At 54.6% G+C, this 17758-nt stretch overlaps 1 protein-coding gene across 1 annotated transcript; it reads right to left on the reverse strand.

Annotated features, from left to right (window-relative positions):
• Nucleotides 1–7901: 7901 nt before the first annotated feature.
• On the reverse strand, nt 7902–17141 carry IRF8 (interferon regulatory factor 8). Its single transcript, XM_054200997.1, has 9 exons — nt 17122–17141; nt 15080–15254; nt 13676–13859; nt 12553–12641; nt 11952–12063; nt 11556–11603; nt 10637–11023; nt 10187–10302; nt 7902–9119 (listed from the first exon to the last, which is right to left on the reverse strand). The coding sequence occupies exons 2-9, from the start codon at nt 15251–15253 to the stop codon at nt 8940–8942; spliced, it is 1290 nt and encodes a 429-aa protein (XP_054056972.1). The 5' UTR covers nt 15254; nt 17122–17141; the 3' UTR covers nt 7902–8939.
• Nucleotides 17142–17758: the final 617 nt, after the last annotated feature.

Consider the following 17758-nt stretch of genomic DNA (forward strand, 5'->3'; position numbering starts at 1 on the left):
GCAGAGCCATGCAGGCTGGGCACCGTGGGTTCGTTTTCCCCACCGTGCTTGGCCTGTCGCTGGCCTCCTGCCTCGTCTCGTCCCCGCGAAAGGAGACTCTACGCTGTCACTTGCTGCAGGCAGGAAAGAGGAACCAAGGCAGCGCCGTGCGCTGGAGATGCTCTCAGGCCCATCAGGAGGAACCCAGGAGATTCCCCCTTCTCCAGGAGCAACCAGTGTCGTATCCTGCCCAACAGGGATAATCCCCTCTCTCCTCTCCCCTTCTCTCTCCACTTAGTCCTCCTTTTGGCCACCACTTCGTAGGGGCTGGCCACCATGGCCACGAGCGGGTTAAGGGCGTTAAAGATGTCCATGGAGAAGAGCTGTGCTGAGGGCCATGAGCCACGATGTTGCAGGCACAACTTGTGGTCCAGGCTGCCCCTCAGCCACTGGTTTTTGGGTTTAGCACTGCAAGGTTCACCTGGCAGGCTTGCTCCTTCCTCTCCCAGAGATCTCTTGAACGATGCTGGGTGTAGGACCTGGGCCGTGCGGACATTTGACAGGCCTTGGTATGGCAGATTTTCACCCTTCTCTGTTGGCTTCCTTCCACCAACTCCTCCTTCGCTCCATCAGTAATGAATCTTTCCCTCCATCCATCCTCATCCCTCACTTTCCCCCACCTTTTTGATCTCCTGCTTGGTGGTGAGCACCACAGCCCACCTTCCCCAGCTTCCCAACCATGAGACTTCTTCCTCCAGGCTCTCCTTGCCCGTGACACCACAAAGAAACATTTCCCACTGCTTTTTCCTTCCTTGCCTTAAATGCCATCAAGCGGTCCCTTCCCTTCTCCACCTGAAAGCACACTGCCCCAGGAGAAAGAGCTGTGAGGCTTTGCCCATCTCCTCATGGATCTCAGGGGCACCCCGGGGAAGGACAGGAGGTCGCATTGGTGGGGAGCATTTAGGAGTAAACACAGAAAAACGCAGAGCAGCAACCTGGGTGGAAACAGCAACGCAAACCATCAAATTCTGAATATTCGGGATTTTTATGAAAAAGGTGTCTCCAGACCCTCCTCCAAAATAAAACCAGACTATCTTTTCTGGGGCATAGGTGTAAAAACATTCCCCAGACAGATCCCCATCGCTATTTTCTAGCCGTGCTCGCTGGGAAGACCAACCTGCAGATGCACTGCCTTTTGCCCCCTGCGGACGTGTCCATGAGCCAGATTTATCTCGGGGAGAAGTGGTTACTTCTGAAGAGAAATACAGAACAGAAAGATCCAGACGAGGGAATCACTTGTTTCGAACCACCGTGCTGCTTCCACATACCTCGGTCCCCCCACCCCACGCCTCCCCCGGGGGCTGCAGCGCCCGGCGGAGGGGCACCCGCTCTGCCATCACTGCGCAAAAAAAAATGGGGAAACGCTGATTTTGGTAGGAACCTTACTGGGAGCCTCAAGACGTTTCGGGTCCCGGGGTGGATTTGCGCGGCGTTTTCCTAAGCTGCAAGGCTAGGCATGGAATGGGGCTGTTGGGTGTGGGAGGAGACCAGGGTTGAACAAGGAGAAGGGCATCCTTGGATTAACCGGTGGAGGTGACTTTGCTGGCATGGGGAGACCAAGGTGATGTTTGGTGGCCTCTGGACACGGCCACCGCAGTGTGGCACGGATGGGGACCTAGCCCTGGTGCACCAAGGCACCTGATGTCAAGGAAATGTGTGTTTCCTTTATGGCCTTGGCGAGCAAACAGGTTATTACTCAATTACAGCTCCAGCTCAGTGCCAAGCTAAGGGGTAGGTGCAATCCCCGCTCGCAGCCAGACCCAAGCGCCACGTTCAGATCAGCTGGAGGCTGCCCGGCGACTGCTGTTTAAGGGACATCCCCGTCCTCACCCTCCAGGTGTGCTCCACACACCTCTCCCTGCCCAAATACGACGTTTGCCCTGCAAACATCTGCATGGCACAGCTGCCTCCCGCGGCTCCCGGCTTGCAGGTGAGGGCAAACGGGAGAAGTCCCGTCCACCCGCTTCGCAACGGAGACTGTCGCTGCCACCTGCTCTCCCTCAGCCTCCAGTTACAAGATACAGGCTACGGGGTGGGTTTTTTAAGGCAGCTGAGCTCATGGTTTGGCTCAGCAGCACCCAGTCTCGCGGCAGAAAACAGCAGATACGTGAAAGCAGCGCGGGAGTCGCGGCAGCAGCTCCCATGCCCACGCACTTTCCTCCAGCAGATTTTTTCTTGGCTCGTTGCGGTGGAGGACGCAGGAGGTGGATCGGGGGAAAACTCCCTTTGAAGCCCATCAGAAGAAGAACCAGGAAGCACAGCACGCTTGAGATCAGTGTTACTGAAATCCACAGCCTGCTTGCTCCAAAATCCAAAATCGCGTTATCGTTTGTTGCTCCCTGTAAAACATCCAGCACGAGTAAGGAAGTTTTACATAAGCAATGAGAACGATAGTCTCAGCGGGAGCTGAAGCAACTCTTCTGAGCATCCAGCTACCCTAACGCATTGGAGGGAAAAAAGAAGGAAAAGGAATGTTTCTCCAGCTTGGAGTATTTTTTTTAATTGCCACGTTACAAAGATCTCTTTGTGCAACAGCCTGAAACGCCCTTTTGCTTGTTCCCATTTTCGTGAGCGCTCTAGGGCTAAGTGCAAGTTCTTCCACGTTACTCTTCTAACGTGCAACAGGGGCCCAGGTGACCTGGTATCTGGGTGGGTTGTGGACTCGCGCAAAAAGCTATCCGCCTGTATTTTATGGTTCCAGCCACTTCGATGCATCAGGATGTTTGCGTTATTGCAAGCACATAGCGTGCACCAAAAATAGGCTCAGAGCAGGACACAACGTCTAGGTGCATGCAAACTCGGGGGGAAGGGAGGGGATTTCACCCTGGACCTTGGTTTCACACACTTGGTCTCGTAATAAACCCAAAGGTCTGACAAAACAAAACAAGTGTCGCCATCTTTCTTCTCATCCCTGTGTATTTTTGCAGCTGTGGCTTGGGTGGAGCCTGTTTTCACGACCTTGTATCTGGTGTTACAGCAAAGACCCACAGGAGGAAGAGGTCATCTGTCAAAAACGGATTCAGAAAAATAAGCGGCTGTTGTGCTTGCTGGAGTTGGGGATCTCCTTTCCTCTGCCTGAGACATTTCTGCAGCCAAGTCTCGCTTGAGGAAACTGGCAGGTTGGCTGCCTCCCCAGGCTCAGGTCCTGTGACTTCAGCCTCCTCGCCCTCAGCTCTTTCCGACGCCTCCTCTCCCTTCGTCTCCGCCAGCCCTGATGGAGCCGAGATGCCCAGAGCTGATGAGATGTCTTCAGATGATCCCTCCCCTCCCATTGCCTCCACAGGTCTGACTCTGAGAAGTGCAGTTCGATGCATGAACCAAGTCCCACCACCCGCGTAGGGTGACCATCCAAAACAAGCATGAGCTGGAAGGGCCACATAACGCCAGTTTGAGCACAGAGCAGTCTCACCTCACACAACGGTGTACGTCCTTTGAGCCCCACCAAAGACAGCTCTCGGTGGGTTGTCCTGCCAGGCTTCCTTCACAAGGCATCACTGAGGTGTCTTTCATGTTAAGACCAGCGAAGGGGGTCCAAACCCTTTGGAGAGGTAGGTACAAGCCCCCATGCAGCTCTCCTGCCTTCCTGAGGGCAAGGAGGACATGTCCTGCTGCTGGTGACCATGCGAAGGACGGTGCTTCCCATATTACAACACACTCATGGGAAGAGCCCGGAGATGCTCGTGGTGGACAGGCTGCTGTGCTGAAATGGGGCATTGAGCAATCAAACCAGTTGGAAACCCTGGTGTCTAGAAATAAAAAGTGACTGTTTGTTTTCTAACGCCTATAGGGGCTGGTGGGGGCCCACGGCAAGCAGCAGCAGGTTGGAGGAAGCAGCTGTAGCTGGTTTATGTTGTATTCCTGAGCAGTTCAACTGTGAGCTGGGACCTGCGATTGGCTTGTGGTTGTCTCTCTGCGCAGAGCACTTGGTCTCCAGGGCTGGATGGAGATGGCTGCAGAGCTTTTCCTGTTTGTCCAGGTTGAGATGGGATAAATCACAGGAGGTTTAGCTGGATTGGAGGTCTGGATCCACACTTGACCTTCCTTCTCCCTAGTGCAGCGAGCCCGTTCTCCACGCAGGAGATCTGTCACCAAGTAACTCCTCATATTATATTTCAAGCGTGTAGTAGGGATGGCTAAAAGTTGGTTACCATCATAGACACTGAATTCTGCTCCTGAAGCACACGCAGTGGTCCTGTTTGCATTTGTTGAAGGGCACGCCATGGGAAACTACTGAAGCACATTAAGGAACAAGACTTCAGGATATAACCAGGATCATTTTCTCCCAAGGAAAATGCTTCCCGGTAGCACAACGGCTTTCCATCCATGACAAATCTCAGGAGTACGGTTGCCTTGGAACCCAAATAACACCCCAAGTCAGGGAGCAAAGCATCAGGTGGGGGCTGCAATGTTTATCAAGTCCTTTGCAGCTCCTAGCAATCAAAGCATTCCAGTGTACACCATGGAGTAGATGTCTTATGTTGGAAGACCTTAGAGAAGGGGTCAATAGAGAATTCCTCCACATTGCCTGCCCTGGCAGATATGAGGATTGGGAAAGCACAGTGCTGCTTCCCAAACACGTCTGAGGAGAACCATGCAAGGCAAGGTCAGTCTTCCTCCATGGAGACTGAGCTCCTGGGCTTCTAGATGGGAAGGAGAGCCTTCCTACGTGAAACCTTCACTCTGCCCTTCTGCTCCTGAAGGCAGGAGTTTAGCATGGGCATCTCCCAGAAAGTACTTTCCCATGTCCGCAGGGATTGCAGCCCTCTCCAGAGGAGCAGCAGGGCCCGGTACCAGGGTTGGCTTTCCTGGGAAGCAAGGAAATATTTCCACATCAGGTGGGAGTTTGGTGGCACTACTGCTCCAACTCAGACACACGCTCACAGGTGTAGGAAAACACATTTGGACAAACAGCAAGCATTTTGGGGAGGACAGCCTTTGAGCTCCTCATTCCACCATCCTGCTACACCGGTGGGGATCATTGGAGTGGGCGCAGCCTCTGCCACGGATGCTGTACGCCGTGGGTACTGCATCCCCAGGATTTGGGGACGGGACCCTCAGCTGAAGACACGGGCCGCTGTTTGGACTAGCCAACACATGAGCCATTGACTAAAAAGAGCCGACACCAGGCGCCAAGGTTTCACTTCAGTGAGGCCATAGAGAAGAGCCCAAGTGAACAGAAACCAACGAAAGTATTTGAGTCCCCAGTCACCCAAAACCACTAAGATTTGGCGCAGCTGCACCGAGCAGCTCACCGGAGCTGCCGGAGACCAAGCGAGGAGCAGGGATGGATGTCCCAGGATGCAGGCACTTGCCTCCGGGTCGGGGCGGTCCAGGACACCACCAGCACCAGCTCCCCAGCAAGAGTGGTGGGCACGGCAGCACCCTGCCTGCCTGGCCAAGGGGTTTGGGGAAAAAGTGTGAGATGAGCAGAAATTCCTCCTGGATTTTACAAAGGCTGCTGTGAGTCCAGGCCAGGGGATGCCTTGATGCAATCTGGCACGGTTACCTCAAAACCTGCTCCCGTCTGCCGGAGCATCTGGTCTTTTGTCTGTGAGTGAGCATCAGCCTCGGAAGGCTTCTCTCGTGTTGGATTTTGGCAGGGGGACAGAGCTGGGGGAGGCCAGCTTGGGGCAGGCATTAGGCACAAACCCAGCTGTGAGTCCTACCTGAGCCCTGAGCAAAAAGGGGACCCCTGCCCCCCAGTCACACACCCTTATTCTTCTCGCATCCCACCTCTGCCGTAAGACCCTGTCCCATGGTTCCATTCCCAGTCCCTCCACGCCCATCGGTTGTCCCCTCTCGGAAATGTCTTGGAAGCCGTTTAGGACAGGAGCCGTGCTGCTGGTTTTGTGGAGCGAGGTGCAGCACAGTCCCAAGCCGAGCTCTGGGCTCCGAAGCACGATGGTAACACTAAAAATAAACAGTGCAGCCGGGTCCAACAAAAGGTACCTCAGCTCCCCACCACTCTTCCGCGGTCTTGGGGTGGAAATTGAAAGAGCCCTGAATATGTAGCAGGTGGCTCCAGGCAAGCACAAGATGGTGGTTTCTGAGGAAGGACTTGCACCAGGACATCTGGGGAAACCGCAAGTGGTGTTTATGGTGTCCCAGCCTGCAGCCCATCATACGTTTCACAAGTGGGCACGTGTTGTTCCAGCACAGACCGCAGCCGGTGCCTTGTTCCCAACTCCCCTCCGCCGGCTCCCCCCGCCAGGCAGCTCACCCGCGGGGAGGTGAGTCTGCCTCCCGCTCTGAGGGAGCACCAAGGGCTAGAGCAGGATTAAATCCCAAGGCGTACACCGTGATGGTCCTCAGGAGGAGCAGGGAAAGGCTCGGGGTGAACGCTGATGGTGCACTTGCACCATCCCATCCCCACCTCCATGACCAAGCATCCTCTAAGAGCTTACAGCAGTTGGGAACTTCATGGCACCTGGGATCCTGGTGCATCCTCAAAAATATTGGTCTACAGCCATCTCCACTCACAAGCCCCAAAGCCACATGCCGTAATGTCCAGAGGGGCCATGCACAGGGGCAGACAGGACTATGTCATCCCACCAACATGGTTGGGGCGTGGAGAACAACTTTTAGCCATCGAGTGGGGTGCTCACAGCATAAATAGCTTGGGATGCAGGACCTCCCTTAATCCTGCTGTACAACCAGTTTCAGCTGCGTCTCCCATCTCAGAGAACTTTCTGGGTTAAGTTGTGCGTTGTCCACTTTGCACCTACTGCTGTTTGGGACAGAGGCCGTGACTGCTTACCCCGGAGGGATGCAGGGGGGGTTGGCTTCAAGTCCCACTTCAAGAGCTGAACACTTAATTATTTTAGGGAGGCTTTGTTGGAAACGCAGAGTTGCTCACCCCAGAACAGCCAGCAACCCTGCCAACAGAACAACCTCCCGGCAGAAGTGAGCTGTGATCGATACAACCCAGGTCAGGGTCCTCTCATCTTAACTGTGGCTGACGAAGGCCTCTATCATTAATAGAAAAGGCAGATCAGCAAAAAAGGGGCTGATCTGCTTTGATAGCCAAGCAGAGAGGGCAGCCTTGCATCCATCTCCTCAGCATCTCCTAAGGATATTCAGCCTCCAGCTGCCTGGATCTCCAGGCATCCCCTTCACAAGTGCCTGCATCCCTGGTACCGCGATACCCTGAAGGCTGGTGCTTCCCTGCCTGCACCCTTTGGCAGGCCTGAGCCAGAGCCTGCTGCGTGGAAGGAGCTGGAGTTCATGTTTGTCCTTCACAGGGGACAAGGTGACAGATCAAACACAGCCCTCACAACCTCTTGAGGTTTTGCCCCCAGAAGGCAGGTGACAGTGCAGATGCTCAGTCTCCCCTGTGGCAAGACTGACCTTGTTGTTTGACCGAGACAGATGCTCCCTTTTTGTTCTTGGTCCTCCCCAACCGCCACCCACCTCCACTAGACCAGGCCCCATGAGAAAGGTGGACGGAGAAGACCATGGCGAAAGGCTCCACCAGGCAACGAAGGAGGAAGGGACTACAGTACAGCAGGACCATGAATAACTGCCCACCCCCTCATCCCGTAACCCTGGAGCATCACAGCCCAGGTCAGTGGTGTGATAGATGAGCAGTGACCTATCTCCATGCTCCCTGGAACGAAGGCCCTACAAGCAACACCCTCTTCCTCCCTCCACCATGTTACAGCGTTTTGGCTCGTTTCTCTCCTGCCCGAGAGATGAAGCCAGGCAGTTACGGAGCAGGAGAGAGGTGACGGCAGAGGCTTAACGCAGACCCCACCGCGGGGAAGACCAGGACAGGAGCAAGTCAGAGATACCATGCTCTCCCCACCAGATTTGAGACCCCACTCGTTGCAACCAAAGACCACATTGCAAGAGAAATACAAAATATAGCACTTTAATTGCAGGAAGATAAAAAAAAATTACAAAAAAAAAATTAATAAACCTCAGGCATAAAATAAATAGGCAGCTTAGTAGCAGGCACACATGTGCGGTCCTGGTTTGGGTCAGCTGCAAGGCACAAGCCCCGCAGCCCCATCACGGGTGCGCACACAGAGCGTGTTAATGAGGATTTACACATGGATGCCGCTGCCCGGTCACGCTTGGGAGAGACCAAACACATGCATTTGCAAGGGTGAAGCCAACCTATTCACACTATGCTGCAATCTTTAAAATTAAAGATATTACATAGTTATAGAAACTCTGTCTCTAGTTAGGAAAAATTAAGATTCCTAAGGTCTTACAGGCGACATTTACACATATAATCTCTGCATTGGTTTCCATGTTTCAAAATACTTTGGTAGATTAGACACATAAACCTTATAGCAAAAATAAAAAGGAATTTGAGGAGGTTCTCTGTGGAAGGTATATTCTATCTTCCATCGGCAGGACTCTCTGGGGTTAAAAAAAAAAAAACACAAAAACCCACAACACTGATTTCTGGGAAGAATTTTGTACATTTGACCATTTTAAGGCTTTTCCAAGAGTCACTTCCTACCAAATCGCTATTCTCGGCAAGGTTGGAGTTGCAGGCCGCTGGGGCGGGTCCCTGTAGCTGTCGATTTTCATGGTTCTGCTTCACCGGCCGTTGACAAAGGCAACGCAAAGCGGCGCCAGCCCTGACCTGCCCGCACAGCTCAGCTGCTCCCTCCTCCCCCTGCCATGAGCTATAGACAGCGACAGTACACGGGCTGCCCTGCTTGGTACAAAAGTCATTTTTAATCGGTAAAGCGTCTGCAGGACAGACACTGAGCATCCAACCTACTTTCTCACGTCAATTTTTACTGCTGTATTTATACAGACTCGGGACTGCAAAACAGCAAAGAACAAAAACCAACTTTCCAAAAAGGCAAATTCAGGCACTAAATGGGACCAAACTGGGTCTAGATCAACCCAAACCACCACGCTACATCTGTGGAGAAGGAGGCTCAGACTGCAATCTGTTGGTTTTCTCTGAAGAGCGGCCGCTGGTGCGTTGCGCAGATGTCCTGGAAGATCCTGTACACCTGGTCATGCTGCGTCTCATCGGCCACGGGGAGCATGGGGCTGCTGCCGCCAAAGGTCTTCCCAGCCTCCTCCACCATCTGTCTGACACACAGCTGCTCCACCTACGCAAAAAGAAGAGTCATGAAGACGCTGAACGAAGCTGAACCCCTGCAGGCATCTCCCACCGCTGCCATCCACCCCCACCAGCAGAGCAGTTGTGCTCAAGAGACACGGGTGGCCAGGTCCAGCCAGGCCAACAGGTCCAACTCCACAAGCCACCTTGGCACAAGCACCTCCAGGACAGAAGGAACAGTCACAAGAGCTCCTCTCCCAGCCCAGCAGAGCGATAGGGAGGTGAGGACAGGCTGCGGGATGTCTCAGCACATGCAGAGTGACCCTCTGGTGAAGACACCCGAGGCAAGAAGAGGTGACCGTGTCAGGAAGTTGTGCAGGGAGGTGCAGCATCAGCCTCTGCACTTGTAAAATCCCCTCTGGGACCTCACAGACTTGGTGGGTCTCTGCTTGCTCAAGGGTGGATGCAACACCCTCCCTGCACCCTCCATGCCACATCCCTGCTGCTGCAGCCTTGTTGGCCCAAGGGGTCCCACACTGCGTGCAGGCTCCAGAAACAACTTATGCGTTGCCCCAAAGATCTGGGCTCCCAGACTTGCTTCAGCTTCTCCAGGGAGATGTTTCTGGCCAGAGCCATGGGGATCACCCCCTCCCACACCTCCCTCACCCTCCCAAGGGCTTCCCAACCCCACTGCTCTCCGCGTCTGTTGGCTGCTTGGCTTGAGGCCATCCCTCAACACAACAATTCCAGGTATTTATTCCCCTCTTTCCCACAGGGGAGTGGGGAGGTCCAAGTGCCAAGAGGCAGGGACAGGAGGAAGAGAACATAATTCCTAGCTGTTTAGAAAAGCTTTCGCTATTCGGGAGCGTTGTTTGCAGACAGAGGTACCCAGATAAAGGAGTCTCTGATAAGCAACAGCCCCAACACGTCTCAGGAGGCTGGGGATAAGCCAACACTCATGGCACACCTGCCACCTGACCCATTCATACACCCCAGTGGTCTGTGGCTCCAGGGGCTAAAGGTAAAGCCCTACTTGTGGGGGAAAAAAGAGCAATATAAAGGTCCAGACAAGGGGGAAAATTCAGCAGCAGAGCTCCAAAGGGCAGCCTTCCATACCTGGACAAGGATGAGCTTACACCGCAGCGGCACCGCATCCGGGAACTCCTCTCCAAAGCACAGCATGACTCTGCTGTCCGGGAAGCGGCCCTGGTTGTTGTAATACTGCTGGAACTCTGCAAGGAGAGGGGGGACAGTTGCAGGCTGCCTGCCACAAGCTGCCAGCCTTTGCTACACAGCTTCAGGACCAAGCACCCTGCCACGGAAGAAAGCCATGGGCTCAAGAGAAGCCAGCTTGGCTGTGCAAAGCCTCCAACCAGGAGTTTGCTAGTGACACAAGACACCAGGTTATTCCTTCCTGGATCTGGTAGCATCAGCTACTCATCCAGAGCACGTGGGTAACCCACCACTGATGGACAGCGATCACTCTAAAGTGCTCCATGCCAAGCGCTCCCATCTTTTCAACCCCACCAAGTGGATAAAGAGAAAGAGGGAAATGCTCGTACAAACCTCTGAAGAACAAGTTTGTGTCAAATATCTTCACCACCTCATCCCGGTCCAGCTTGTTGGGCCTGTCCTTGTAGACCATGGTGTTCCCGCTCCAGAAGACCCTGCCCTGGCACAGCCTCTTGATGAAGATGCCCTGCCTGTTGCTGTGCAGCAGGACGCCCCTTTCCAGGTGCCCAAACAGCTTCCTGGTGATCTGCTTCTGGCGGTCATTCTGGATGGCATCAGCCGAGGGGAAACGGACATGCTCCAGGGCATCTGAGGCATACAGCTTCTCGCCGTGGCCGGAGGGCTGGCTGAGCGAGATCCGGCAGCCCTCGGTGCACGAAGTGGTGATGTGGCCCACCAGCCTCCCGCTGTAGTAGAAGTTGATCACCATCTGGGAGTAACCTGGGAGGGGATGGGCACATACACCACCCATCAGAAGAAGACAAACCCTGCCTGCTCTTCACTGCAATGCCCAATCTTCACGAGAAAAGCAAAATTTCCTGTGAGCAAGCCTCCCCACTTGTTGGGGGAGACCTACTTGCTAGAGGACATCTCCTCGAGCACTCAGCCCGGTAGCAGCGCTGATCAGCAAGAGGTCCCAACGCTGAACCCCTTCCCTCCTGCCTTTGCTCCACACTTCCCTTGCTGTGGGCAGATCTCCCTGTGCTAAAGGCAGGGCTGATCCCAGCATCCCAGGGCAGCCTCCTGGTGCCAGGGCTGTGTCCGCAGGACAACAGGCAGGATGTGTCCCTTGCTCAGCATGCAAACCCAGTGGATGCTCAGGTGGCCACAAGACCTCCCAAGCCAAGAGCAAAGCCTCCCCTGAGGCAGGGAGCAAAGCAAGAGACACCTTCCACCACTGCACTCAAAAGGCCAAGCCACAGAGAGACATTTGATAGCCATAGTCCACAACTGAGCACAGGAGCCACCTTACCTGAATGATGCTGCTCGTAGCCAGAGTATCCGTTCATCAAGGGCAACGCTGCGGGCAGAGAGAAAGCCAAGTTGTGGCTGCATGCCCAGCTCCCAGACCCCAATGCCCCCCTCTCCCCTCCACCAGCCCCCCTGTTTTCCCTCCCAAGCACATCAGGCTTCCCAGCTCCCACACAGGAGACGCCACAAAAATACTCCCAGGTGGATTTAATTTTGTGCAACACACATTTTTGGGCGCCTGCTACCAACCGGTGTTCATAATTAGTACTTTGAGCGTTCTTGATAAGGAAGATAATACAACTATTGTCCATTACCCCCTACTGCAGACTAAGGGGTTTTTTCCTGCCCCAGGCAAATGGGTCCTGTCAAACACCCCCACGGGCTCTCGGCTACTTACCGGGGCTGGGCTGCTGCACCCACCAGTCGGGTATCAGGGCATTTCTGCAGGTCTCCTGCGGGGGTGAGGGGCTTCTCTTGATGATCCCCAGGTACTCATCTACGCAGGGGGGCTGTGCGAGACCAGACACTGAGATCAGAGCAGGTTTGATGCCTTGGGCAGCCGCTGCCCTGCGCAGAGACACTTGCTGTGCTCAGAGAGGGTCCAAATGACAACGCCAACAGGATGCCAATGAATTTTTTTTGTTACAAAGAGCAAGTTTGGCATTTCCCCAGGCCATACACTCAGAGAACACCCTCAAGAGCTACTGAGCAGAAGCAGCTCATGGTGATGCAGCCAAGAAGGGGAACAAAGCTGTAAAACAGCCTCTGTCCCTCAACAAAGGTCTCACCAGATGCAAATCAAAGGCAGGAGCCATTCATTAGCAACTACCTCCCAGAGGTGGCTCACATGAAAGAGCTGCAAAAACACAGCGTTTCTCACCAGGCCAATTCCCAGAGCTTTGCAGACTGAATTTTAGGAAGGCAACGCTTTATTGGGCAACTACCCGCCATCCGAACACCTCCAGCCAAGGTGACCTGCAGCCACGGTGAGGGCTTACCTCTTTAATGAGGTCGTCGATCGCAGAGGAACTGCAGTCCATCTCCACGACGTCGTTCAGGCCGCTCCCGTTGGCAATGCCCGCTTTGCCTGGAAGGAGAGGCCGGGATGCAGTGAGCACACCCACCTCCCTGCCACGGCTCGTCTCACCGCCGGGTTCAAGAAACCCTTCACCCCGTGAAAGTTACGAAACCGAGAACCACAGCCATATAACAGCACCTCGGGGGCGGCTCGCAGCCCCTTCCAGCTCCATCCAGAGCTGCTTTTCAGGACCAAAACCCAGTTTGCAACCCATTGTCTCAATTGCGCGGTGACCGGCAGCAAGGCAAATTAAGAAATCTGGCCGGTAGCACAGAGAGATAGAGCAGAGGGTTGTTTTTTTTTTTTTTCCTGAGCACCCCAGAGACTGGGGCTGCTGCTTCTCCTTTTTCCGCCAGCCGCCCCGAGCGCAGTCGTGCTGCCGGTGGGAACCTGCAGTGCCATTTGCATAGCAGCGACGTGCCCCCCGTGTGAACAGGCTGGAGGAGACCGAGATGCTAAAGACATATTTCCTGACGGTGAGATTATTCTTTTTTTTTGGCAAGGTTTTTTTTTTTTTTAACTTAAGAAAAAAAAAAAGGAAAAGCACACACATGCCTAACCACAAATGGAGATATACTTAGTGTGACCTGCGCCACACCGGACATCGCAGCAGCAACTGCTCTCTGTGAAAGCACTGCTACCCTTATCACTGCTGGCAAGAGAGAAGGGATTTATTGCAGCTCCCTGCCATCCGCCCAGGCGAGGTGTTGGGGCTCAAGTACCCAACCCCAAGGGGAGAAGGATTTTGGATTTGCCCCTGCAACATCCTTACGGGATGGAAGCTTACACCGTGCTGCAGTTATCCCCTATTTCCTAAGCAGATGTTTGGAGGGAGAGAAAAGCAGCCTGTCCTTCCTCCTCCCCTCCCTGCCACCGCAGTGACACAGGGGACGTCTTCTGCGAAGCAGGACAAGCTGAGTGTCACGGCACAAAAGCAGCGTCTGGCCAGGAAGCTCCGCTCAGATGTAGGTCAGTGGCACGAGCCTGTGGTTACTCGCAGTACGGACCCGCGCTGGGGGCCAGTCCCTTATCGGGGCACTCACATTTCTGTTCCTCCTCCGGCACGATCCTGTAGACCTTGTAGGGCTCGGAGATGTCCAGCTGGGACCTGTCTGTCACCTCCTCGAAGTCAGGGCTCTTGTTTAAAGCACAGCGCAGCCGCGTCTTCCACGTGGCCGGCTCCGCTTTGTCACCTTCTTTGAACTTGCCCTTGAAAACGGCCCATGCCTAAAACAAACCAACAACAACAAAAAAAAAATATCCTCCAGGTGAGCTCTGCAAAACCCCCTCAACCCCCGGGGGCAGAGGAGCTGGGGCTGCGGAGAGTATTTTGCTCTCCCCGCCTCTCTGCCTCTTGTGCCCTCTCAACCACACCATGCGTGTTCACCGTTCCGCTCCTAGACTGCGGACACGTGCGGAGCCGCCACACGTGGGGATGGGTCTCTGGGTGCAGAGCAGCATCACCTGCCCCAGCCACGCACTCGGGCGCAGGGAGACCTGCAGCACCCAGCTTTTAAAAAAAAAAAAAAAAAAGAAAAAAAAGAAAAAAAAAAGAAGAGGAGGTCGGGGGTCATAATATGTGGCTTCATCTCTGCACCAACAGGTCGGGAGCTGCTGGGGATGTGAGGAATCGCTACTGAAGCAGTGATGTGCCTAATGACCTGGTAACACCTCAATTGAAAAAAAAAAAAATCAAAATAAACCTCCTTTGTCAGCTTCTGACTAATAAGCAAAAGCTCGTTTCTTCTAAAAGTCAGAATACCATCTGTGCTTTTGGTGGGAGAACACATTTTACCACTGAACAGATTCTAAAATATGTATTATTTTTTTTAAAATATGCGCATTTATTTATTTTGTATATCATTCTGTATTTTCAGACAGCTGAATGCAACACCATCCTCATAACTCAGTGCTTCCAAACCAGCCACTACCCGGCTGTCACTGCCCTGAAAGTGAACTCACTCACCGGGACAGAGAGGGAAGGGAATTCCTGGGGAAAAGCCTGACCTTTTTGGTTTGGGATGGAACTTTCCAGTTATTCCCCAAAACTGGAAATCCCCCCCTTCAGTGAAATCCAAAACTTGCTTCCCTCCTGCAAATTCTTCTTTTTTTTTTTGGTAAATTCAGCCTTTTATCAAGAATAGCCTGATAAGAAGTTTAAAGCAGGTCAAAAGGAGCATATCCTGCTCCTCCTCACGTCAAACCAGGATTCAAACATGCTGAAAACAAACCTAAAACTGGTACCAACGTTTGGCAAAGAGGAACAAATACTCCCAAAAGAGCCTGAGAAACCAATTGCGGGGTGAAGCATCTCCTACAGGGGTTAGGGATGCAAAACCCACAGACGGTGTGGACTTCTCGCAATACCGAGACTGTCAGCAAGGAAGAAACCAGCATTGCTGAGCCCAGGAACCATCAAGAGAAAGGCATTAACCGTCTGCTCCTACCTTGAAAATAGACGCATCCACCTCCTGGTTGTAGTCCTGCTTCCCGGCATGTTTCCACGGGATGCGGAACATGGTTTTCTCCTCATTTTCCCAGATAAGCCCAGGGTACAGCTCGCTGTCGATCTGCTCGATCAGCCACTGCCGGAGCCGCCGCCCGCCGTTGCGGTCACACATCCTGGATGGAGCGGGAGATCCAAGCCCCATTAGCTCCCCCAGCACCGTCCCACCACAACTCGGGTACAAGAGATCACGCCATGCTCTGGTTTGCCCCGTGCACAGCTGGTAGTGGCACTGCCTACAGAGACGAGCAGCTTTCGGCAGCTCTGCAGGTCCCACATGCCAACCTCTGTACATTAAAATCCCCCCCTTGCTTCTTTTATAACATAAAAAAAAAGTCAAGGCAGTTTTCTATGAGTTACTACAAATTATTCCTCCAGCTCTATCAAAGCTCTGCTCACCAAAACAGGCTGACTTGCTGCTCTTCTTACTCTTTTTTTTTTTTGCTGTGGGATAAGTCACATCGGAAGCAGATGGATGGGGATTAAAGTGCCCGGTTGTGCTGTCACCTGAGCAAGTGACACTGGAAAAGCCACCCCAGGGCAGACACCCGTTAACATCCGCGGGAGACAGGAGCCGAGTGCCATCCCCAGCTGGTCTTGGCACCGGCGTCTGCAGCCCCTCTCGCTGGGCACTGCCTGTGTGGGGAGCAGACACCCATCTGGGCAGCACCCAGAGCCACCACAGGGCACGGAGGCCACACAACCAATCCTCTTGAACAGAGGACCAAGGCTGGGATGGAGTGTGGTGAAGTCACCCCACTCTTGCTGGGAAACCTGAGTCATTTTTAGCCAGAACCACTGGGTGACTTCACGGAGGACCCATGAGAAAGCTTCTCCCACCCAGCTGGGAGCAAAGCACCATGCTCAACTCTGCTGGCATCCCCTGTCACCTCCATGGCAAGACCCACAGGAACTTCAGGAGTTGGTGGCCAGCAGAAGTGACCAGCAACCTCACGATCAGCCCTCCAGGCTTTTTTGGGCTCACAGCCCTCCTCCAAATTTTAGCAGACTGCCTCTCCCTCATTCCTTTTTTTATTTGCTGCCCCACAGGAAGGTTTGGGGGAGAAGACAAGGATGCTCCCAGCACAGCCTGAGACCTGGTGGCCTCTGCTTCGCTGCAGGCTGGTGCTCAGTGCCACCAATTTCTGTCCCTTTTCCATTGCCCTGTTGCTGCATAGCAGGACACGCAGACCTCCCTGCCCATCCACAGCACAGCCCCCTGCTTTTAGGGATGGCCACAGCTAACATCACCAGCCAAAACAACACTGAGGGCACAGCTCTGGATCCCAGCTGCCCCTCCACAGCAGGATGCCACAAAGCACCAGCGGGAGCATTTCCCCAGAGGGATGGGGTTACACACAGCCTCTCCACAGGATCCTGCACCTGAGTTACTCCAACATGAACAGTCTCAGAGATGCTGCCTGAAATGGGACTCCCTCCTAATTCAGCCCATTTTCTAGAAAGCCTGTTCTCATCACTGGCAGAGGCCAGAGTTCCATTTCTCCTCTACAAAAGGCTGAGCAAACCCTCCAGGCTGCCGCTGGGTGACACAAGCCAGCACACACAGGACACGGCCAAGGAGTCCTTCCTGTGCAGCAAGCCGCGCACCAACCCCACCCCAGGAGGGACAAGCAGCCAGAAAACTTGACTGGCAGAGAGAGCACCGCACCACCACCCCACAGCCCATCGCCCTCCCGATGATCCCAATTCCAAGCCACCACCAAGCTCTCCCCATCCCATCCCAGGCTTTGCCTTGAAGCAAACATGGGCAGCACCTCCCGCGACCCCAGTGCTGCTCGGCATCAAGCGGGCTCAGTCCTTGCTCCCCCAGCACACATGGGGCTGTAGGTACCAGGCTGGCTTCAGCTCGCATCCCAAGGGTCCTGCATCCCTCTTCCCGTGTTCCCCAGGACCCCGTGTTCCCCCTCCCCTCCAGCACCGTGGGGACGGTGCAAGACACAGCATCCCCGGATCCTCCGGTACCTGCCCTCCGCGCCGCTCCGCGCCGCTGTCCGCACCGCCCACCGCGCCCGCCTTTTATAACGGCCCGGGAGGGCGGGACCGCCGACGTCCCCGCCCCCGTCCCGCCCCCTCCCAATGGGGGGCCGCCTCTGGCCTCGGGCCGCCCAATGGGAAGCCGCCCAGTGGGGCGCGCGCGGCCGGCGCCGCTTTCTCTGAAGGGCGCGATTTTCCGGGAAATCAGGCGGCGGGGGGGAGGGGGCGGGGCCGGGGGCGGGGCCATGGGAACCGCCCAGGAGGGTCTCCCCAGTCCCAGATCGGTCCATCCCCAGTTCCAGACCAGTCCATCCATTCCCGGTCCCAGACCAGTCTCCCCGGTCCCAGACCAGTCTCCCCAGTCCCAGATCGGTCCATCCCCAGTCCCAGGCGAGTCCATCCATCCCCAGTCCCAGACCAGTCTCCCCAGTCCCAGATTGGTCCAGCCCCAGCCCCAGACCAGTGTCCCCAGTTGCAGATTGTTCTACCCCAGTCCCAGACCAGTCTCTCCCCAGTTCCAGACCAGTCCATCCATCCCCATCTCCAGACCTGTCTCTCCCCAATCCCAGATCGGTCCAGCCCCAGGCCCAGATCAGTCTCACCACAGTCCCAGATTGGTCCAGAC

This window comes from Rissa tridactyla, chromosome 4 (genome assembly GCF_028500815.1).
Source record: "Rissa tridactyla isolate bRisTri1 chromosome 4, bRisTri1.patW.cur.20221130, whole genome shotgun sequence".
NCBI lineage: Eukaryota > Metazoa > Chordata > Aves > Charadriiformes > Laridae > Rissa > Rissa tridactyla.